This window comes from Gorilla gorilla, chromosome 6 (genome assembly GCF_029281585.2).
Source record: "Gorilla gorilla gorilla isolate KB3781 chromosome 6, NHGRI_mGorGor1-v2.1_pri, whole genome shotgun sequence".
Classification (NCBI taxonomy): Eukaryota; Metazoa; Chordata; class Mammalia; order Primates; family Hominidae; genus Gorilla; species Gorilla gorilla.
In genome coordinates this window covers 29,364,637-29,388,182 of record NC_073230.2, presented here as the reverse complement: position 1 = coordinate 29,388,182, position 23,546 = coordinate 29,364,637, and the positions used below count along the sequence as shown (strand labels likewise).

General features: G+C 42.5%; 2 protein-coding genes across 7 annotated transcripts in view; one reads left to right on the top strand and one right to left on the bottom strand.

Moving 5' to 3' along the window:
- Nucleotides 1–11,735, top strand: part of CDCA7L (cell division cycle associated 7 like) — a 45,841-nt gene extending 34,106 nt beyond the window's left edge. For 2 of the 6 annotated variants that reach the window (XM_019031562.3, XM_063708400.1), the window contains exons 3-10: nt 843–980; nt 4,079–4,447; nt 5,935–6,006; nt 6,114–6,284; nt 6,984–7,109; nt 8,372–8,521; nt 9,478–9,614; nt 10,217–11,735. In XM_019031562.3, the coding sequence (XP_018887107.1) occupies nt 843–980; nt 4,079–4,447; nt 5,935–6,006; nt 6,114–6,284; nt 6,984–7,109; nt 8,372–8,521; nt 9,478–9,614; nt 10,217–10,247 (1,194 nt within the window). In that variant the 3' untranslated portion in view covers nt 10,248–11,735. The remainder of the gene's footprint in view (nt 1–842; nt 981–4,078; nt 4,448–5,934; nt 6,007–6,113; nt 6,285–6,983; nt 7,110–8,371; nt 8,522–9,477; nt 9,615–10,216) is intronic. The other 4 variants (XM_019031564.3, XM_063708399.1, XM_019031567.3 and 1 more) reach the window with 2 other exon arrangements.
- DNAH11 (dynein axonemal heavy chain 11) overlaps nt 10,597–23,546 on the bottom strand; it is a 359,011-nt gene continuing 346,061 nt past the window's right edge. Inside the window, exons 77-82 of the mRNA XM_055347302.2 lie at nt 19,998–20,240; nt 17,863–18,045; nt 17,669–17,784; nt 13,223–13,335; nt 12,553–12,693; nt 10,597–11,637 (exon numbers count right to left, since the gene is read on the bottom strand). Of these exons, the coding sequence (XP_055203277.1) occupies nt 11,390–11,637; nt 12,553–12,693; nt 13,223–13,335; nt 17,669–17,784; nt 17,863–18,045; nt 19,998–20,240 (1,044 nt within the window). The 3' untranslated portion in view covers nt 10,597–11,389. The remainder of the gene's footprint in view (nt 11,638–12,552; nt 12,694–13,222; nt 13,336–17,668; nt 17,785–17,862; nt 18,046–19,997; nt 20,241–23,546) is intronic.

Sequence of the window (23,546 nt, the reverse complement as noted above, 5' to 3'; positions counted from 1 at the left end):
CACTTGGAGGAGACTCCGGCTTTGAAAGGCTGTTGGAAAGGGAAGCCAACACGTGGGAGGGAGCCAGGTTTTCTCCTCATATCTTCTTTCCATGTGTTTTGGTTCTATGTGAAAGCAGACGTGTCTGGTTGCCAGCTTTGGCAGGAGAAGCTGAATTCCATGAGCACTTACCAGTCACATTAGAAGCTGATTGAGACTACACCCAATTTTTAAAAATTGTCTGACTTGTAGGTCTGAATTTTGTAAGCTTTAGAAAATGTGTATATATGTAATATATATGTGTACGTATGCGGGTTTTTTTGAGAGAGGGTCTCACTCTGTCACCAGGCTGGAGTGCAATGGTGTGATCTTGGCTGCAACGCAGGCTGGAGTACATTGGTGTGCAGCTCACTGCAGCCTCGACCTCCCAGGGTTGGGTAATCCTCCCACCTTAGCCTCCCAAGTAGCTGGGACTACAGGTACATGCCACCAGACCCAGCTAATTTTTGTATTTTTTGCAGAGATGAGGTCTCACTACATTGCTCAGGCTGGTCTTGAACTCCTGAGTTCAAGTGATCTGCCTGCCTCGGTCTCCCAAAGTGCTGGGATTACAGGGTGAGCCACTGTACCTGGCCAGTGTTTTTTTTTTTTTTTGTGGTAAAATACACATAACATGAAGTATATCATTTCAGCTGTTTTTGATGTGTACAGTTCAGTGCATTAAGTACATTCACATTGTTGTCCATCCATTTTCGTCATCTCCATCAGAAACTCTGTTCCCGTTCAGTAGCTCCTCATTCTACCCTTCCCTGGTAACCTCTATTCTACTTTCCGTCTCTGATGTACGCGTGTCTTTAATTTAGCAGGATGTGCGCTTTCATTCCAAATACTTCACAGAAGAGCTAAGAAGAATTTTTATAGAGGACACTGACTCAGAGACTGAGGATTTTGCAGGATTTACGCAGAGTGATCTGAATGGAAAGACTAACCCAGAAGTAATGGTAATAATTACGACAGGAAGGGATGTGGGTGGTAACATTTTTAATCCTGTTTCTGAAAGAGTTTTACTTGTAAGAAGTCACTTCACAAGTGAAAAGATTTTTCTTACATATTTATCTTACAAGCAATTAACATAACCTAAAAAAATTGCTCTTGGAAGGCTAATCCCTGGTCCACCAGTCCATTATTCTCTTAGAGAAAATCCATTCATCTTCTCCTCGTGCCTAGGGGGTTTTTGGGGATGTGTCCCAGGCGTCCTTTATTGTCCTTCTCAAAGAATTTATCTCTCTTGGCCAGGCACAGTGGCTCATACCTGTAATCCCAGCACTTTGGGAGGCCGAGGCGGGTGGACCTGAGGTCAGGAGTTCAAGACCAGCCTGACCGATATGGTGAAACCCCATCTCTCCTCAAAAGACAAAAATTAGCCGGGCGTGGTGGCGGGCACCTGTAATCCAAGCTACTCGGGAGGCGGAGGCAGGAGGATTTCTGGAAGCCGGGAGGCAGAGGTTGCAGTGAGCTGAGATTGAGCCACTGCACTCCAGCCTGGATGACAGAGTGAGACTCCATCTCAAAAAAAATTTTTTTTTTTTTTTTTTTTATCTCAAGAGTTTCTTAAACCTCTTTTATCTAAAAGTTTATCTTAGAGTGACAACTTTCTTGAGATACTTTCTTACTGTGTGTGAAGTGACAGTTTTTGGTTTGAAGTTAATTTGGCAAAAATTTAGCTGTGGTACAAACTTGGTGTTGCCCATGCATTGTGGATTTGGATTTGTCATGCTTTTTAGTGTTAAAGATGCCCCAGGCCTGCCTGGATTCTGGAGGGAAGTCTACTCTCAGCACTTCCTATGAACAGACTTGTTAGTTAGTTGTTTGTTTTATCCTGCACAGTTAGGCTAGTTTACTGCCCACTCGTGTTTGAATCTGAAGGTAACTTTAAGGCACAGCCTTCGGATTTAAGTGCAGAAATGGTTTCTGCTAAAAATAGCATACATTTATGCAAAAAATAAACATGCTACTATCTTCTTCAGTATGAAGATGGAACGTAGAGTTTAAGCCTCTTCACAGCCAGAAGCTGCTAAAGACTAACTTTTGGCAGAGACTGTGTAGACATATAAATAAGCCGTGACTGCTAGCCTGCCGTGTCCCTCACTTGTCCTAGGAGAGAATGTAGAGCATAAAAGCCCGCATGGTAAGCTGCTTCGTTTGATAGTGATTTTTTGCTATGAGTAGCCACATAGAGCTGTGCCAGCCTGGAGGCCCCAGGTCTCCTTTGGCTTTCTTTGCAGAAGCTGTTTGTGTGGCAGTTCCATCAGTTCTGGCCAGCAAGTCCCTAGCTTCTTGCCAGCACGATATTAAGATCCTTCTAAAACCCTAATGGGCATCATCAGTTAGCGATGTACTTATTTTCTGTTCTTTAGTGAAGTGATGTCTGGTTATTCGAAGCATTTGCGTTTCTAGTGAGAGAAAGTGAATTACTCCAGAAGTCTTCCCTCCCACCTGCCCCCAAGTCTGTGGATGGTGTGATGTGTTACATAGATCGTGATATAGCTTACAGTTCAGCACAGGCCCTTGCAAATTTTATTTTAGAATCCAGTGAGAAGAAAAGCATTGTTGCCTCCCAGCCCAGCCTCCTGCCCACCCCTGTGGGAACTGGCGAACCTATCTTTCTTGATAATGGGACATTGCTGTAACTTGGTTTCCAGGGGTCTGCTGGCCGGATGCGAAATAGCCACATCCACGTACTACACTTGTGCTCTTCTCTTGGGTCTGATTCTGGGCTGCTGTGTACCATTTGTTCTTTCCTTCCTTCAGGCCTCTGTAGTGAGCTGTTCCACATCTGGTAAAGAGAGGCCTGTAGATGATGAGGATGGTAGATAAATGGATCAAAACTGAAGTTCTTCCCTGACAATGTCCCCTAAAATTGGGTTCCTTTGCAGTACACCATTTTAAATTCTGAAGCTATTAATATGGGAAGTTGAGGGTATTAAAAAAATAGATAAATCAGTGCCATATAGTCTTACTCCTCACTTGGCTTGGTGTGGATATACCAGGGTTGGCAGTTATGTGCGTTTTTTTTTTTTTTCTCCCTGTGTCTTATTTCTAACTTTAGTCCAACGAGAGTTTGGGGTTGATGGTGGTCACTGGGGAGGAAGCAGAGTCCCTGAACTGATCCTGGGTCCATATTGGTGCCATTCCATGTTCTTGGTAGATTTTCAGAATTCCCAGATAATGGTTCCCAATGGACCCTTCTTGTGGTCATGGAAGGATGCCCAGAAGACGTCCTAGATCTTACATACTTAAACCTGTCTCTGTACCACTGCTAAGAGTCCCGTCACATGCAAGCTGTCACCTAGGTGATGTATCCCTGTTACTGCCTTCCATATTTACTGTGTTCTCACTTGTAAAACGGAGCAATGTTTGAATGCTGGAGACCTCTGCCATGTGGAATTAGAAAATGTCGGGTGAGGATTTCTTGAGTTGACTGAGTGGTGTTTTGCTACAACCTGTAGAGTTTTCTGACCTGGTTTCACCTCATGGCTCTGAGAGTTCCAGAGAAGGGAAAGGTGCCCCTTGACTGAGGACGCAGTGGCAGGTCATCTGCCTGTCCTGGGTCACTGCCCTGAGGTGCAGTCAGCTCTCCCGCCCTGTTACTCAGGAGTCTGGTTCCTGCTATTTAGAGGAGACCAGTCAGCATTTTTCCCCCATTGCATCCTTTCCTGTCTGAAGATCACATCTGTCATGCTGCTGTCTCTCCTTTTCTGTGACTGTCTCTCCTCTTGCTGGTGCTCCCTGGTTGTCCCACGGTGGAGGAACCCACCCTGTCAGTGTTTTGCTTACAGCCCTCATGCTCTGAATGGAACCCATTTCTGTCATGGGTATGATGGTGCACAGTTCAGTAGTAGGTTGCCTGCTCTCTGATTTTATTCATCAACCAATTTCTTGCACATTTAAAGGAAATTCAGAGGGAACTCATAATATGAAGGGGAAGCTTTTCATTTTTCATGTTTTTTCTCATATGCTGTCAGTTGTTTTAAATGCATGTCTTTTTTGTGGGTCTGTAACAGTGTCTTTGTGCTTTTTCTTGCTCTTATTTTATTAGGTCGTGGAGTCAGATTTGAGTGATGATGGCAAAGCATCTTTGGTGAGCGAGGAAGAGGAAGATGAAGATAAGGCTACCCCTAGAAGAAGCAGGTCTAGAAGAAGTAGTATTGGTCTTCGAGTAGCCTTTCAGTTCCCCACCAAGAAGCTGGCCAACAAACCAGATAAAAACAGTTCTTCCGAGCAGTTGTTTTCTAGCTCACGCTTACAGAATGAGAAAAAAACAATTCTTGGAAGAAAGAAAGGCTGTAGACAGGTGATACAAAGGGAAGATTCTACCTCTGAGTCTGAGGATGACTCTCGGGATGAGAGCCAGGAGACAGATGCTTTGCTGAAAAGGACCATGAACATCAAGGAGAACAAAGCCATGGTGAGGCTTCACGGAGGGCGTCCTGGGAGTTGGCACCAGGCTCTGGCAGCAGTTGCTGGGCTCCCAGAACCACTTTGCTCCTATAGCTGCTGCTGTTGCTTTGGCTTCTGTCAAGAAAATATACTCTGGGTATTGTGTATCCTTTTACTTTTCCAGAACCCAAAGCAACTATTACATGATCAGCTCTGGTTTGGGAACAGAAAGAGATTTCCCAGCACCATTTTTAGCCCCTACATGGTGCCATAATGCTGCTTACTGTTGACCAAGCTAAGTTCTAAGTATATAGTTGTGTTGGGGATGAGAGGGGCTGAACAACTGGCCCGTTCCCAGCAGAGTAAAGCAGGGGAAGTGGGATGTCACCAAGTCCACTGAGGAGTTGCAAGGAGCAGGTTGGGCAGGTAGTTTTTCACCACAGAACCACTCTTCTATGGTGACCAGCACTGGTTCTGAGACTTCTGAAGGAATGGAAGAGGTCTAGGAATTAAAACAACCTCAACAGTGTTAATTCACTCTACAATGTCTTCATTAGAAAAATGAATGGAACCAGGTGAAATCTTTGTTACATATATTTGGTTTTTCTGTATGTAATCAATTACTGTTAACCTGATCATTGTAGAGAATCATTGTTTGCTTCATAATTGTTTATCTACAGTTTTTTTAAAATAGTTCTACCACATCACTTTTAGCATTTTGGTAATTTTTTAATCTTTTCCTTTTAAAAAAAGAATGATGCAGTGATACTGTATATGCAAGCTTATATGTCTAATATAAATTACTTACAAAAATGGAATGCCTACTTTCGGGTTATTTTTATCCTAAGAAACGTTTTTACTTAGCTAAGGGAAATTTTCAGCACTGTATCCATCTGCATCTTTAAAATAAGCTATTTTCTTTATGATTTTTTTGGTGGCACTCATATAATTGTATAAACTAAAACGAATCCTAATTAAATTCTCTGGCATATTAATGCCTATTATTTGGTATTATTAGTTCATGTAGGAATATCTTCATAAATTACTTTGATTGATGAGAAATTAATCTATTTAAAGAATCAGACTTTTGGAGCTCTAAATAACCATCGAAATAATCTAGTTGAGCTTTTTCTTTTTTGAACATCCTGAAACTTGAGACTCACGTGTGCAAAATGAATTGTCCCAGGGTCACACCGCCTTGGATTAGCCTCCGAGTCGAGATCGGAACCTCATGCTCCAGGTCTTCATCATTCCAGGACTGTTTTCATAGTGTTGTGTTGTCCTTATATGTAAGGAATAGGCTAGTGTTCATTCATATGAATGATGACATCAGCATCTCAGGTCTGGAGATACAATCTTTACATGTGAGGTTAAAAGTATAACTGTTGTGTGTTATATAAACTATTCAAGTTAGGTTTCTTATGGTAGCAAAATGGAAGACTTGAGATAGGTGTTGGATGACCTAAACCTCGAGCACTATTTTTGTAAGATTCTTTCTTTTGTTCTGAACTTCAGCTTGCCCAGTTATTGGCGGAATTGAACTCGATGCCAGATTTCTTCCCAGTACGAACCCCAACCTCAGCTTCTGTAAGTAGAACTCCTTATAATTATACCAATACTGATATATGGTGATCAGCCACCAGACGGCTTTTATTCGAGAGAGTCCCCAATTGTCTCTGTGCTCTTGATTTCAGAGAAAGAAAACAGTGAGGCGGGCCTTCTCGGAGGGACAGATCACGCGGCGCATGAACCCAACCCGGAGTGCACGGCCTCCTGAGAAGTTTGCTCTAGAGAACTTCACTGTCTCAGCCGCTAAATTTGCAGAAGAGTTTTACAGCTTCCGAAGAAGGAAGACAATTAGTGGGGTATTTTCTGACTAATACATGAATTAGTTTTTGTCTGAGCTACCACTCCTCCAAACGTGAACGCACATCACTGTCACCCCAGGGCTGGTTCTGACCCCGTGGGTCTGCGGCAGCTGAGAACTTGCATTTCTCTCTGCTTCCCAGGTGATGCCATTGCTCCTGAGATCACATTTTGAGAAGCAGCGCTGGTCTAAGCTGGAGGTCACAGAGAGAGTCTTTTATCCAAGCCGAGCTGAGAAGCAGCTCATTTGTTAGGACCCTGCTTTAATCTCTGCTGCAGGCAATAAAAGCCTGTCCACAGCTCCAGTCAGCTTTGTGGTGTCCACTTTGTGGAAAAGTGCAGTGATTCCTCCTTGCCTTTCTGTTTTAGGCATGAGGCGTTTCAAGCGCTTTCAGTTTGGAGGGAGCAACTGTGGACCCATTTGTGGGTTTGGCTGTTCAGTGTGGTTCACCTCTCCACAGAGTTTACAGCAAAGAACCAAAAACCTTGAGTTCCTCCTTTATGATTGTATCGCCTTGCTGAGAAGGAAGCTTGGCAGGTGGCAGGAGCTCCGTAAATAACTAAATGGCTGCAGGGAAATAGAAGAGGGACGGGGTTAACATTAATGGTGCTAGATCTTTGAGAGTTTAAAATATTTATAATTTTTTTATAACTGCTCAACACATCTCATCCATGTTCTGCTTGTGTTCATTGTTCAGGGGAAATGCCGGGAGTACAGACGACGTCACCGTATATCTTCTTTTCGGCCAGTGGAGGATATCACCGAAGAGGACTTAGAAAATGTTGCCATAACTGTTCGAGATAAAATCTATGATAAAGTTCTGGTAAAGTATATATTATGAGTAATTTGCATGATTGTCATTCTTATTGGGAGTCTAAGGCATTGGTATTGAAATCTCACTTGTTTTTAAACTCTATCAGGGCTTATGCCATCTCACCAAGGGCTCAGAGCCAGGCTCTGAATTGGAGGGTCAAAGGTCAGCTGTACCTGGGAAAGGGGAGGCAGCCTAGTGCAGTAATTCCCATCTGGACAGTGGTCTGTCTTAGGGATGCGTAGAATCTGGGGGAAGGGAACGGTATAGTTTAAAAGGGATTTTTATATGTAACTGTTATGGTTTAAGTATATAGTTTTATGTTCTAAATATTGAAAAAAGTATATTTGGGGGGTAATATAACCATAGAAAATAAAGTTTGGCAGAATATCTTTGGTAGGAAATGGGTTAAATTTCTTCTAAATGGTGATTTAGAGGGAGGCTTTGCGTTCTGCATTTTTGTGTTTTTCTGGATATGTAACGGGACACTGTCAAGTTTTAAATATAGTTGCCAATATTTAAAAAAAAATAGATCTCACATTGAAGATATCCAGGTCTGCAGAGCTAGGCTGGGGCCGAGGTGATGCCACCCAAGGCTCATTGCCCCTCAGTCAGCTGTCACCTTTCAGGGGCTCTGCCACCCCTGCCTCAAGCTTTTCTCTGGTCTCTCTTCCTGACAGCCTGATCATTTCATTCCTTCTGGGTCTCTGCTCAGCCTCATCTGACCTAATATGCTTCTCTGGCCACAGACCTGTGATGGTTACATTCTAGAGCAGTGGTCCCCAACCTTTTTGGCACCAGGGACTGGTTTTGTGAAAGACAATTTTTCCATGGATTTGGGGGGCAGGAAGGGGATGGTTTCAGGATGAAACTGTTCCACCTCAGATCATCGGGCATTAGATTCTCATAAAGGGTGCACAACCTAGATCCCTCACATGTGCAATTCACAATAGAGGGTTTGGTTTGTGCTCCTATGAGAATCTAATGCTGCTGCTGATCTGACAGGAGGCAGAGCTCAGGCGGTAATGCTCGCCCGTCCGCTGCTCACTTCCTGCTGTGCAGCCCGGTTCCAAACAGGCTACAGACTGGTTCTAGCCTGGGGGCTGGGGACCCCGGTCTAGAGACAATGCTGTGGTTCTTAGGAAAACAGTCCTGCTTGATTCGAGGAGACAGGGGTATTTCTTCATATACTTGGAAATGCACATGATGGCATCTGGCCTCATTGGGCATCAGCATATCTCTGTGTTCACCTGCTCACTGCCTTCCCCCTGTAGGGTAACACGTGCCATCAGTGTCGACAAAAGACCATTGACACCAAGACAGTGTGTCGGAACCAGGGTTGCTGTGGTGTGCGAGGACAGTTCTGTGGACCATGCCTGCGGAACCGCTATGGGGAGGATGTCAGATCGGCATTGCTGGACCCGGTAGGAGCAGTGTTTGCATTTGTTGTAAATTGTATTGGTGAAGGAAGCAAGCTACAGATGGGCCTCCTGGGTTCTCACTGGGAACTGGGAGCTCCAGAACTCTGGTTTTTCCCTTCCATTTGTATCTTAAGGCTCCAGGGAAAATGAAAAATAGGGATTCCTTCTGGAAGGAGAGCAAGCTGACCAGTGAATAGAAGAATTAATGTTAGATTTTCCATTGTCAGAGCAAAACTTGCTTACAGTCCTCTAGTTTTATACAAGTAATCCCTGTACCTGTCCTTCAGCAAAGTGATTTCCCTCTGATTTGTTTTTCCTGGGCCAGGCTGAGAGGGAGGTGGAGATTGCAGTATAGAGTGCTGTCTGTGTGCCTGGCAAATCCCATGAAATAGGTGTATAACCTCTCTCAGCTCCCTCGGTAAAATGAGACATAGTATCATGGTGAGTAGGCACGACCTTGAGCCTGGGGCAGTCCTGCTCCCAAGTGTGACCTCTTAGGCAGCAGTCATGGGGTAAATATATCGTCCTCAATTGACAGACAAACAAACTGCTGCTCAGGTTAGTCATTCAACAATAAGCACACATTGAAAGGGCTGAAATTCATACCCTGATATTTTGGAAACCTTGTGCTCCTAAACCAAACCAGGGCTGACATCCTGGGCCTGTGACCTGCATGCTCACACAGGGCCCTGTGCTTGGCCAAATGCTTGTGAAAATCTCCATAATTTTTAAGCAAGGAGCCCTAAAAGGTGTCATTTTTCAGTGTTTGCATGTGACGTGGGGTGATTCAGCCTTCCTGCCTTGTGAGGAGCCCCCTGGGACGTTGGGATGTAGACTGAAAGATGCCATGTGATTAAAGGTTGAAGGAGAGGCCAGCTGAGCCATTCTGGATCCGAATCCCAGTTCTTGCCAGAGCCTGTAGATAATGAGCGAAGTGTCTGCTCTCATCTCTCTGTTAGGATTGGGTGTGTCCCCCCTGTCGTGGGATCTGCAATTGCAGCTACTGTCGGAAGCGTGACGGCCGCTGTGCCACAGGAATCCTCATTCATCTGGCCAAGTTTTATGGTTATGACAATGTTAAGGAATATCTGGAGAGGTAAGTAAGTCTCTAGCAGCTTACAAAACAGCTTGAAATCCTGAGGCTGAGCACAGAAGACCCTCTTGGCAAGTAGTTGTTGCCTTCCCGTGTGACTTATATAAACCATGAGTACCATCCATTCTGTATCTGTTTGCATTGGAAAAGCTCAGCCTGATATTTTCCTAGGGAATATTCTCCTTTGCTAGATTTTTCAACTCCACGTTGCCTTTAACCAAAATTTCTCCTTGAGGTGTATGACAGAAATGGAAGGAACAAACAAGGCAGGCTGAGGGGAAAGACACAGACTATGAAGAGGCAGCCATAATCCTAGTGCAGAGAGAGAGAGTTCAGGGCAAGAGGACAGAATGTGAGCTACAAGTTTCATTTATGTAATAAACTCTGAATTGTGTGGTTCTGGAATGTGGGAGTGAGGCAAGTCATGCTGGGGGCGTACTACACCAGAGGGTATATGGATATTGATGCATAAATTGTCAGGATTTCGAGTGTCAGGAGATCTGGGTTCTGGCTTTGTACTCTTAGATGATTGTGGAATCTCTCAAGCCTAGAATGCTGTTTGTGTATTTGTACTACTTACCAAATACTTCTTATCTTTTTCCCAGCTTACAAAAGGAGCTGGTAGAAGACAATTAAGAGGAAAACAGAACCAGCCACCTCACCATAGAGTACTCCAACAAGACATGCATACCATTGGTGCCTAAGATTTTTTACAGTTGTGTTTTTATACAGAAATTCTTTGTAGAAATTACTATTTTTTGTTAAAGATTGTTTATATGCTTACAAAGATTTCTCAGGAAGACAGCAGAGCAGAGGAATCTATATTTTAGATGTATGCACAGACCTGTTTGTATGCTGAACTTTGTTAAAAATATCTGCCAGTTATTAAATGGGGTGGGGTTAAAGTTCAGGTAAGTAAGTTAGAGAGAAAACATTGTATGATCAAGAGAAAACATTGTATGATCAGCTCCTGCGTTGATCTGTCTTTGGCTTCCCAAACAGTAACTCCAGGCCAAGTTTGCCTTAGCACGAGTGACCACAGTTTAATAGACCACACACATCATTTAACCTGCTCTTGGTCATTGGAAATTTACACTGAACAAAGTGCAATTAACTGTAGAACAGTTTTACTTTTATTAAAACTTGACTGAACAAAAGGGGACCGTCAACATTGTAGACACTGGAGGCCTTACAGAGTGCTAGCCTCAGGACTCACCTGGGGCCTGCTGCTTTTATATTTTGAAAGCGTTTAAGGGCTAATAATTTTTAATTTAATTTGTTGTTAAAAATTAAAATCTCCGTTCTTTCCGGCTGCATTGCTTTTGCATGTTCACATATGATGTCATATGATGTACTTTATTCTGTTGCCCAGGCTGGACTGAGGTGGTGCAACCTTTGCCTCCTGGGTTCACAAGCGATTCTCCTACCTCCTAACTGGGATTACAGTCGTGTGCCACCACGCCCGGCTAATTTTTTGTAGTTCTAGTAGAGATGGAGTTTTGCCGTGTTAGCCGGGATGGTATCGATCTCCTGACCTGCCTGCCTTGGCCTCCCAAAGTGCTGGGATTGGGATTACAGGTGTGAGCCATCATGCTCAGCCCTGAGTAAGTTTCTAGTATTTTTTTCTGACTTTCACTCTAAGGATAGCGTTGAAAAAAGAATGCACGTGTGAGTTACTAAAAAGTTATAATAGAATAATGTGCACGGGAACAGTGCAGCAACATGCTAGAAAATCCTCACTGCACTCCAGTGGAGGCTAGAGGAATGCCAGGGTTACCTTACGCTTCTAGAAGCAGAGCCACTCCGGCCAGAACCCATTTTGCAGTCTTCTCTTTGCTCTTCAGCCTGAAGGTCCAGATGTAGCTGGGGCCTCTCAGTTTGGTTCTATACACAGGGCACTCGTAGGTCTGTTTGGTTTCTTGTCTGTCCACAGGCGTGGCTTTTGCAAAGATGACCGGCATAGGGCATGCCAGCTCCTTGAGACGGGCTTCAACAATGGTTCCTGATTGGGTGTCCCAGCGGGCGCCTATGGCAAAAACACAACGGTTGCAATTGTGTGGCAGGTTGCTACTGATGATCATGTTGTTTGATGCAATAAACATTCAACATTCTGGTTTTGTCATATTTTTGCTTGTCAGTGGTATTTTTACTGAGCTGGCCAGGCTGTGCTTTCAAAGGTAGGTTACCCTGCCTGCAGCAGAGGCACTGCTTTCCTTCCATGCGTAGTGGTTAAACTTTCCTGTGGAAGTAAGCTGATTTTACTGATTTTATGAAATGGGATTCTAAGAGAATTCACATACATTGAACTAGTCTGCCCTCCCTTTAAAAATCTCCAGTTCACCACATTTCCTCCCTGTCGCACCTTATTCTTTTACACCAAATTCCAGTTGTTCATTTACATCAGAACTTGTGGCACTTGCTTTAAACTGAAAAAGGAACATCTAAGTGTCCTGTGGAATAAATGCATGGCCAGATAAATTTGGAAAATATTGCATAGTCTAACCCCCTCTCAGAGATTCACCCTATGCAGTAGCATCTTCAAGGCTTGGAGAAGTCTTGTAGTAAAATATTAGAGCAAATTTACTGACAGTTTTTAAACAATAGAAGAAAGATTTTAAAATGATTATAAAATGATTATATTGAAATGATTATATTGAAAATATTGAAAAGCAAAAAGAATGTAAATTCAGTCTAATGTTATTCAGTGGCATTAACATCCAGATATATGTGCAAAATTTAAGTGATAGCCATCACCCCAAATATTACAGTTTGGTTCACAGTGGACACACACCCCAGCACTTAAATTATTTAAGAGGAAGAAATGAGATAATGACTAGCATAAGGTTACAGTGTGAGTGAGGAGATGCTGAGAAACAGTAAGCAGAGGACGAACCTGAGTAAGAAAAGGTTCCCCAGTTACTTACCCCTTGGGGTGTCTTACCCTCCATGAAGAGTCCGTGGAGGTATGCACCTTCCCTTGGTGGGTGGCCATAATCTTCCTTTGTTTTTTTGGTAACATCAACAGTCAAGCATGTTTTATCCAGTGGCCACTCATTTTTTCGAGCCATCGTCTGCATGATTGCTTTGGAAATATAACAGAAACTGAATAGGATAAAAGTGTTGCATGTAAGGTTCCCAGGAGCTCCCAGTAAATTGAGGCATCCTTTAATCCCATAGGGTGTTTTAGGTTCTTGGGCATTTGCACGTGGCTGCGCTGGAGCAGGGGGTTGGCCAACTAAGGCCTGCAGGACAAGCTCGCTGTTTCTGTAACTAGTTTTATTGCAATAGTCACAGCCATTTGTGGATTGTCTGGTTTTCGCACTACAGTAGCAGAGTAGCTATGTGGCCCTTTCCAGAAAATGTTTCATAAGAGCACACCGTGCCCCACCTCACTTGGCTACTCTTGCTGCTATAGGAGGTCCTTTCCCTCCTGCTGCTACTCGCCTGCCCAGGACTCTGTTTCCTCTATAGCTGCTGGTCCTTTCTATAATGGCTGCTGCTTGAGGATTGGTGAGCAGGGCAAGGAGACGCCATCATAGGTAAACAAAGCAGGGCTTCTGGTTAGGCTGTGGTCCTGTGTGCATCAGGGACTGCACTGCCTCAGCCCTTACCAGTTAAGAAGGACTGAGGATTGAAGAAGCCGGAGAGCCACACGACAGCCGGAAGGGTAAGGTCTTGTGTCCAAGTATCGAGTTCTCGGCATCGCAGGAGGAGGTCATTGAACCTGGTTTATGGGAGGTAGGAAGAAAAACTTGCTGTTCAGCAAAATAGCCATTTTCCAATATGTTCTGTTGTGGGCGGTTAGGGCAGGGTCGTGGTGGAGGAGAAGTATACCACTGCTAGCTGGTAAAATCCTTCCCTGACAATTTGCAGGGCACTGTCCCTTTAAAGGGCTAGTTTGTTTCCCATTGGAGACTTGATGACTGTAGCGTTTACATTAGAGCAAGATACACTCAGGAATGTGGAAAACTCATTTCCATTTATGCACCAGCTTTTATCAGAGCCTCTTCATGCTATGTGGTGACTATACAAAGGTCATCACCCTATGACTTGGACTGACAAGCGCCAACTTGGAGGTATGGACAGGGTGTCTGAGGACCAGGGATGGCAAGGCTGTGATATTGGTTACAAGACCAGAGTTGCCGGGAAAGCTGATTGATAAGCAGAGGGAACAGCGTGTGCGGAGGCAGTGGAGCACGTGACGGCAGTCTAAGCACGTGCAGTAGCTGCCTGAAAGTGGGGAGGAAAAAGGTTAATAAGGAAAACAAGTCAGCCATGAATGGCATGCCGGTGGGTTGAGAAACGCTGCTGTTACGTACATGTTCTCTTCTCGGCTCCTCACAATTGGGCAAGGTAGGAAGTATTTGCAGTTGACCTATAAGGAAGCTGGCTCACAGAGGCTAGGGACAGATGAACCTCTTTGATAAAATTAAGAGAGAAGTGAAACCTTGAATTGTCAGTTTCAGAGGCTGCTTAAAGGGGACCAGGAGAATGGAGTAGAGAGCATAGCCTCAATGTAAAAGCCAGAGTTCTCTAGAAGGAAAGGCTAGCACTGAAGTTTTCTAGGACCTTGTCTGCTTCAGATATGCAAAGGAAGTGGGGGTGAATGAGGAAACACCCTGACAAACCACATGGCAGAAAATGTCTGCCTGAGATACTTGCCTGACTCTGGGCTGTGAAGAAGAAAAGGCTCAGAATGCTCACGTTCAAACTTACGTCACCACAAGGAAAATTTCTGTGCCCGGACCTATATTAAGTTCTTCCAGATAGCTGGATCAGAAAAAGCATACTCGACGATAAGAAGAAGAAACAGCATAGGCACCACACAAAGGAAAAAGGCGAATAAGAAAAGCAAAGGCAGGAAGACATTTCTCGCAAAATGTTGCCATCATGAGGATAAACACTGCAGCCAACTTGTAACAACTAAAACAAGTGATTGTTAATATAAACAAGATCATGACTTAGAAGGGATCAGGTAGGAAATAGTAAGGAAATTAAGTTTGAAGACCCCAAATAAGTAGAAAATACAATTATAGAAATGAAAGCAAAAGTGAAACAGTGTAAGGGAGAATAATAAAAACAAATGGAAATAAAGAGGTAAAGGGTTAGAGTGAAAGCAATAAAATGAAAGCTGAAATGAGGCCAGACGTGGTGGCTCACATCTGTAATCCCAGCACTTTGGGAGGCCGAGGCAGGTGGATCACTTGAGGTCAGGTGTTTGAGACCAGCCTGGCCAACATGGTGAAACCCCATCTCTACTAAAAATAACAAAGTTGGCCGGGCATGGTGGCACATGCCTGTAATCCCAGCTACTAGGGAGGCTGAAGGCAGGAGAATCGGTTGAACCCAAGAGGCAGAGGTTGCAGTGAGCTGCGATCACGTCACTGCACTCCAGCCCAGGCAACAGAATGAGAATCTCTCAAAAAAAAGTGTAATTCTAGAACATTTGAGTTTTCCTAAATTATACCTTTGAATCTATACAATCAAGGGCACATCATGTTCCAAGAAAATTTGGTAGAGAGTAATCAATACTAAAATATAAAGAATATGAACAATAAAGAATCCCTGGATGGCCAGGGGAAAACATGAAGCCATTTATAAAGGGAAAAGAACTATGCTAGCTTTTGACATCTCCACGGCAGCATTTGACAAGAGGAGAGTGATGGCTACAAAGGCCTCCAACTGAGGGTGTTATTATTTTTTAATAACTAGCCAAACTGTCATTCAGATATAGACAGAAGAGTATATGGCATGAAAAACCACCAGCAAATCCAACAAACAGGAAGGTTTATAACCCAGGAAATAGAGAAGTCTTGAAGAAAATACTTATTTGTAAGTATATTTAAACTTCTCAGGAAAAGAGAATAACAGTCATAAAAACAAAAACAGGAAATTATAAAACTAAGCTAGGCACCCTTCCAAAAATATAAAAAACCTGGAACTGATAATTATGGACGATGAAATATACTTTATTTTTTGAGACAGGGTCTTGCTCTGTCACCCAGGCTAGAATGCAGTGGCATGATCATGGCTCATTGCACCCTTGACCTCTTGGGCTCAAGCAATCCTACCACCTCTACACCTTGAGTAGCTAGGACTACAGTCGCATGCCACCACACCTGGCTAATTTTTATTTTATTTATTTTATTATTATTGTTTTTTAGAGACAGGGTCTCATGTTGCCCAGGCTGGCTTCGAACTCCTGGGCTCAAGTGATCCTCCTGCCTTGCCCTCCCAAAGTGCTGGGCATGAGCCACTGCGCCCAACCTGGACAATGAAATCTAAATAATTAAGAAACAGATTGGAGACAGTTGAAGATATAATGAAGATCACCCAGAACTGATGAAGTCTACAAGTATACAGCCGAGAGACACACTGAAAACGTTAAGAGGTCAGGCAGATAAATGTAGACATGAGGAGAATACGATATTCAGAGAAAAAAGTGCTAAGACTTTTTCAGAATAAAAGCTATGGATGGAATCTCACATTTATGACAGTACTTTAAAAATCCATACCTCAATACAATAGTAAAATTGTTGAACATCAAGGGTAAAGAGAAACATTTTAAAACTTTACTTGGGAAGGAATGGCAAATATTTAAGACCAGATCCACCCTCTACAATCAATGCTAGAAAACCGTGGAGTTAGAACATCGAAGTCCTGAAGGAAAAATAATTGTATCCTATAATTCTACGTATAAGTAAACGATCAATCAAGAAGGAGAGTGCAGTGAGGACAGTTTCAGAAACACAAGATGATTTACACCCCCTACCCTCCAAGCCCTGCTCTATATTTTATACTCTGATAAAAAAAGAAAAGCCCAGAACAAGATACAAAAAAAGCAATGATGAGCAAAGACATCAGTACAGTATATTAAAAATAATGATTGACCACAAACAAAACAGAACAACCATATAATGTGGCTTAAAATAAGGTGGAACTACAATTCCAGACCAGAAGGAGGTTGATGTTCAGAGGGAAGCTGAAGGCTCTAACATTGTGTTAGAAAAATCAAAAGTGTGGGCCAGGCGCGGTGGCTCATGCCTGTAATCCCAGCACTTTGGGAGGCTGAGGCGGGCAGATCATGAGGTCAGGAGATTGAGACCATCCTGGCTAACATGGTGAAACCCCGTCTCTACTAAATATACAAAAAATTAGCCGGATGTGGTGGCAGGCGCCTGTAGTCCCAGCTACTCGGGAGACTGAGGCAGGAGAATGGCGTGAACCTGGGAGGCGGAGCTTGCAGTGAGCCGAGATCGCACCACTGCACTCCAGCCTGGGCGAGAGAGTGAGACTTTGTCTCAAAAAAAAAAAAAAGAAAAGTCAAAAGTGTGCATGCTACAATGTAAAGAGTCTCCACTAAAATAATAGGAATGGTACAGGGATAGTTGAGGTTCATGGAATAATGATTCAGGAAAGCAGGGGGAAAGAAACTCAGCACCAAAAAGCCAGGAATCAACAGCTTTGTGAAACTTCCTGAATTGCTTGCCAAGACCAAGGAGCAATTAGGTGTAACATCAGCACAGATTACATTCAGTAATCTGTGAATTTCTGCCCTAGCTTTGTGACACATCTCTGCAGTTATACCCCCAGTCTAGTTTACTGCATACTGCATACCATATTACAAACTTTCAAAAGTTGTCTATGAGAAGGCATAGGAATCTCAGGCTTGCAAAGTAAAGTTATAAGATGACACAAAGGCAAATTCAAGTTGCTTTCCATGGCCATTTAACTCTTAACAACAACTCAGGGGATTCTATTGCTATCTACATTTTTCAGATTTAAAAAAGAGACAGGTTATTTTGTCTAAGATCATGTATCAATGAGTGAGCGGCAGAATTTGAATCTTGCTCTGACCCTGTCTTTTAACTGATTTTTGCCTTTGATGCAATATACCAAGTAAACTCAAATGAAATTGGTGGAAGAATTTTTTACGGTTACAGGTTGAGAACAGTCACAAAGCTCCGTCTGCATAGTTCTTAGGAAGCATTATTCAGAACACTAACCCAGCACCGAGGCTGCTCAGGGCCAGTGGCAGTGAGGATGGGGTAGCTTACCACTGGGCTAGGCCATAAGTAGAAGGATAAGCCAGTTTGCTCCAAGTGTCTGGTACCGTGTCATAACTCAATGCAAACTGCTGGGCTTCCACAGCAGGAGATAATGCCAATTCCCCCTTGCATGGAGAAAAAAAGCCACACAGTGAATATCTTCCAATGTGCTGAAGTCTACTATAGCCTCACTTTAAGCTTACCTTCAAACTAAGGTCCAGTTGTTCAAGTGATATACGTATTTCCCGAATGAGAATATTCATCCTCTCACATTCTTGGAAGCAAACAAGAACATATGGGCTTCTGTTTGAATTTTTTTGCATTATCTCTGCCATGTTGAACTCTTCTGGAAGTTTCTCCAAAATGTCATCCAAGACATTCTTAACCTTAAATCAGTAACACAAAGATTTAGCTCCTTTCTATTTCAGTTTTCGTCATGGTGACTGTGTATATCCTCTACTTTTTGAAGTTCCAGAATATATCATACGACTTCTGAAGGTGCCTGCGAATGCATGTGAAGGTTGCCTACGGCTCCCAGGAGGTGGGCAGCGTGGCAGTGCCAACTCCCTCAGCTGCCTCATTGGTGCCTCTGCACCAATGCCAGCACTTCCCCTTCCATGAAGCCCCAAATCTGGTCAAGAAGGAGCTACACTTGTTTGCAGTTTATTCACTTAACATTTAGGGAGTATAGAACTGTCATCAGCTACATGTTATTTATATGTAAAGATATGATCAGAGGAAGTAGAAGCCTATTATTAGGGTACCATATTTTATAATCTGCTAAATTAAAAAGATCCTTTTAAAAGCCACACAAACCAGGGGCTGGGCACAGTGGCTCACGCCTGTAATCCCAGCACTTTGGGAGGCCAAGATGGGCAGATCACTTGAGGTCAGGAGTTCGAGACCAGCCTGGCCAACGTGAAACTCTGTCTCTACTAAAAATATAAAAAGTAGCCAGGCATGGTGGAGCATGTCTGTAATCCCAGCTATTTGGGTGGCTGAGGCACGAAAATCTCTTGAATCCGAGAGTTAGAGGTTGCAATGAGCCAAGATGGTGCCACTGCATTCCAGCCTGGGCAACAGAATGAGACTGTCTCAAAAAATAAAAAATAAAATAGAATAAAAGTCACATAACCCAAATAAGCCTTTTAAGCATAAGCAAATTCTGGTGAACTATGATGCTGCCCTCCCAACCACGGCATCCTAAAATTCCTAGGCCAATTTACATCAACATTTTTAACAAAGAAACTTCTATCTTCTGTAATTGTTGCTCTGAAAGAATGAAAGACATATATTAAAGGTATGAGTATGCACATGGTACTCAGACATGCATACTAATTCTATCTAGACAGCTCCACTGACCTGGAAAAACCAGTCAATATCTAGAAAGGAGAAAAGATGGAAGAACTTTGCCTGTCCTTAGCCTCAGGCAGCTTTCCTTCTTTCCTTGGTTTCTCAGACTACTGCCTCTGGTTCTGACATCATGCCTGCCAGCTGGCATCACTCTGACCGGTAATTTATCAGGTCCTGAAATCTTAAACTCATTTACAGCGGAGGTAGACAGTATATCCAAACGGCCATAAGCATGTGAAAAGATGCTCAATATTACTCCTCAATTGAGGACTGCAAAATTAAAACCACTGTGAGATATCATTACCCTTACAAAACCACAAAAAAGATAGAGCAAGTGGAACTCACACGCACTGCTGGTGGGAAAGTAACTGGTACAGCCACTGGAGAAAACTGATTGGGAATACTATTAAAGCTACACATTATACCCTGTTATCTGGCAATCCCACTTCTGGGTATAGAGAAATGGGTAGTATGAATGGATGCCTTTGGGAGTTACCTTTGCATATTGACTGCAGAAGAATGTTCATGGTTGTGATATTTCTATAAAAGTGAAAAACAAGAAACAACCCAAACATCCATTCACAGTAGAATGAAGAATTTTATATTCATATAGAATTCAAAACAAAAATGAACCATTGGTACATGAACAACATGGATGAATCTCACAAATCTAATGCAGAATGAAAGGAGTTAGACATGGATGAATGCGCACTGTATGATTCCATATATTTGTAATCAGGTAAAGCTAATCTGTGATGATAGAGGTAAAGATACTGATTATCTCTGGGGGAGGTGAGGGGTATGCTGACCGATAAGGGGCATGAGTATCCTTCTGGAGTGTTGGAAATGTTATTTTGATCTAGGTGGTGGTTGTATGAGTAAAACCTGGGTAAAAACTTATTGATTTGCACAATTAAGATTAGTAGACTTCAGTACAAGTAAGTTCTACTTCAATGAAAAAGAAAAGGAAGGAAAGACCCTCTACCTTTTCTTCTGTAGACTGCCCCAGTTCATCACCACTGAGTGCATTCCTGGGCTGCATCTCCAGCAAAGTTCTGAAGAGAGTGTTGGATGTCACTGTCAGGAATTCTATTTCAGCATTTGGGTGGAGGCCATACAGTGCCGGGCTTTCTGGAGGAAGCATCTCCTCTATGTACTGGTGGTAGCCTGCATAATCTAGGTAGGGTGGGGCAGCAAATCCTGGTGCCAGCATCAGTTCATCTTCAATCTTCAACCACAAAGGAAAAGTCAGTTATTCCAAATGTAGGTAGGCATCCATTTTCACTTCCTCAACACTTCGAGAAGACCCTGACAAGAAGGCTCCAGCACAATGCTGTCTGGGTAGCAGGCTCCCTAAACTGTTTTATCATCAACAATTCTGCTCTATATGCAACATCAGACTGATCTCTGGGGAGGATCCCAAGGAACACACATTCATCCTATCCCTAAGAAGACTCAGTTTGCAGTGTGCATGGGGCAGTGTGATACATGCACACAAAAGGAATGAGCCATCACAGAGCCTGGGCTACCCTATAACACACTCCCATTCATTGATTCTCCCAACCATCCCCATTTCCCAGAGAGGAAATCAAGACTCTGATGTGAATTTGCTGAGGTAGACATTTGATTTTAATCATAATTCTGAACTCATTTTAGTAGGACTCTGTAGCCTGTACTTCCCCAGGGCACCATACTTTCCACAGTACTGCATCACATCATTTTATAAATGATGTGAATTTATATACCTGAATTTTATAATTATAAATAATGATATGTGCATTTAATGAAACATGTGTGTGTATATATAAGTACCATGTATAGGCCATATATACTAAGAGTCAGACTGATCCTACCTTCCCAGGACTTTGAGCTACTCACAGCAGAGTCTGTGTTGTTCAGGATCCACAGACCCTGAGAGCTCAATACACAGTTACCTACTGAGTGAAAGGCTGGAGAAAGCGGGCTTTTATCGTGCCCATCTACTTCAATAAGGCTGGGGCAAGAGGGTAGACATTCAATTTAGGGGGAAGTTTTGAACAAAGGCAATGTGAATAGCAATAACAAACCCTCTAAACTTTAGAATGTAGAACTTCAAAATGTAACAAAAGAATTTATGAGCCTGAGTCTCTGACCAGCCATAAACACAGAGTCAATCAAGTGCTTACAATTTTCTAAGTAACAGTATAATCTCAAATTTACTTTTCCCTGATTGCTCTTTAGTTTCCAGGGACCATTAACCCCTCTGTTTTAATTCTCCCAGTCTCTTGCACCGTAAATCCTGTCTGTATGTGCACTTAAATGTACAGAGGAATGGTATTTTTAAACTATCATCGAATGTAGCTATTTTCTACCTAGATTTTCTGAGTCAGTTTCTGAAATGGGATTTGTCTGTAACTGTGTATGCTACACTGTGGTCCCCTCACTATCACTTGGAGACAAAGTGAATATTCTTTAATTCATTCAGTAATATGTACCCACCACCCAGTACACTACAACAAACCTTAGAAGTATAAGCTCCATATGACCTCGTTATTAAGGAACTCAGAGTCTAAAGAGGACAAAGTAAGTGTGAATTTCCACACAATCATGTGTGTAACAGTGGTTTTCTCTTTCCTTCTTAAACCTGCAATCCAGGTTACTTAGAAAGCCTACGTCCTTAATAAGGATGCTCGACTGCTTTCTGCGAATTCCAAGCGCATTTAAAACATTCCACTCAGCATTTTTATTTTTATTTTGTACCAGGAGGATTTTCAAGTTATCTAATCCTTCATATTGCCAGAAATGGAAATCTTGACCCGATGAATATGGGAAGGAAGAAGTTGGACTATTCCACCACCAGTATCCATTGGCTTGGCTTTATTTATTCACATTTGTATCATTTCATGTTTATATATAAGAATAATCAAAATTTAAATGTCACCTGGCTCAGGGCGACCAAAATAAAATGGTACAGGAGAGTTAAACTCATTATTATTAGTCTATGATGGATAAAGTAGCCAGAATAAAAATATGGGCGAAATATGAATAAGAAAACCAAAACCTAGAATCCACATATCCCAACTGAACATTATTCCCTAAAACAAGTACTTGGTCTTCTCTGTTTGTGCTTACTAGGAAATTGAAAGAAATTTCAGAAGCCACAGTTAATCTGTCCTTAATAAAATCAAAAAGTTAAAAACAGAACTTCAAGCAAAGAAACTGACCAAAACCAAAACCACCTGGAAAGGTTAAGCTGCCATGGGGACATTTGTTTGAATGCGTGCTCATGTACTGCTGATGGGACTGCAAATGGCCCATGCTCTTTGGAAAGAAAATCAGTCTTTATAAACATGTGACAAGTGTTTTCCATATGGTAGGCAATGAGCAAAGCAAAAGAAAACAGCCAACTCAAAAGGGCCTGAGGTATACAGCTAGACAGCCTGATTCAGCTTCCATCACTTAATGGGTTGGTGGCCTTAAGAAATGACAATTTATCTGCATTTCAATCTCTTCATCAGTAAAATATTGCTCATAACAGCAACCTAATGGTTGTGGCCATAAGAATTTAATAAGGTATGCAAACAGCTCAGCACACAGCAGGCTCTTATGTAAGTTTTGGTCTTCCTCGTACCCTAGCAGCAGACTTGATTTTAGTATATCTTGCTTTTTCTAGAAGGAAAAAACAAACAAAACCTGAGAAATGTCCTCCATACAGAGACTTGTGTTCCCTTTTACTTTAAGAAAACCATCAAGACTTTAATATACCCAAGGAGCCCTGTGAATCCTGATGCTGAATCTAGACTTTCTCCTTTCCCACTCAAGACTTTTTATGAAAAGCTGCTTTTTGCTAATGGGGCCATCATTGTAGAGCTCTCTACACAGTGGCCAACTTTCTTGCCTTTGCAGGAGGTTTGTTTGAGAAAGCTGTTATAATGCCTCAAAGAATAAAAAATTCTAAATAGACATTTCTCCAAAGAAGATACACAAATGGCCAATGAGAACATGAAAAGATGTTCAACATTGTTAGTCTTCAGGGACATGCAAGTCAAAACTGTAATGTGACACCACTGCACCTCCACCAGAATGGCTAAAATAAAAAAATGTGGACAGTAGCAGTCTTGGTGAGGATGTGGAGAAAACAGAACTGTCATACATTGCTGAAGGGAAGATAAAATGGTGCAGCCACTATTTAAAAAACAGTTTGGTGGTACTTGCAAATGATAAACATAGAGTTATCACTTGGCCCAGCAATTCCACTCTAAGGTACATATCCGAAAGAATTGAAAACATACGTCCACACAAAATTTGTACATACAAGTTCATAGCAGCATTATTCATAATAGCCAAGAAGGAGAAACAACCCAAATGTCCACTGACAGATGAGATAAACAAAATGTGGTATGTCCATACAATGGAACATTATTCAGACTTAAAAGGAATTGAGTACTGATATATGCTACAGCATGGCTGAAGCTTGAAAACATTATGCCAAGTGAAAGAAGGCTACATATTGTATGAGTCCATTTTTTAAAATGCCCAGAACATGCAAATCTAT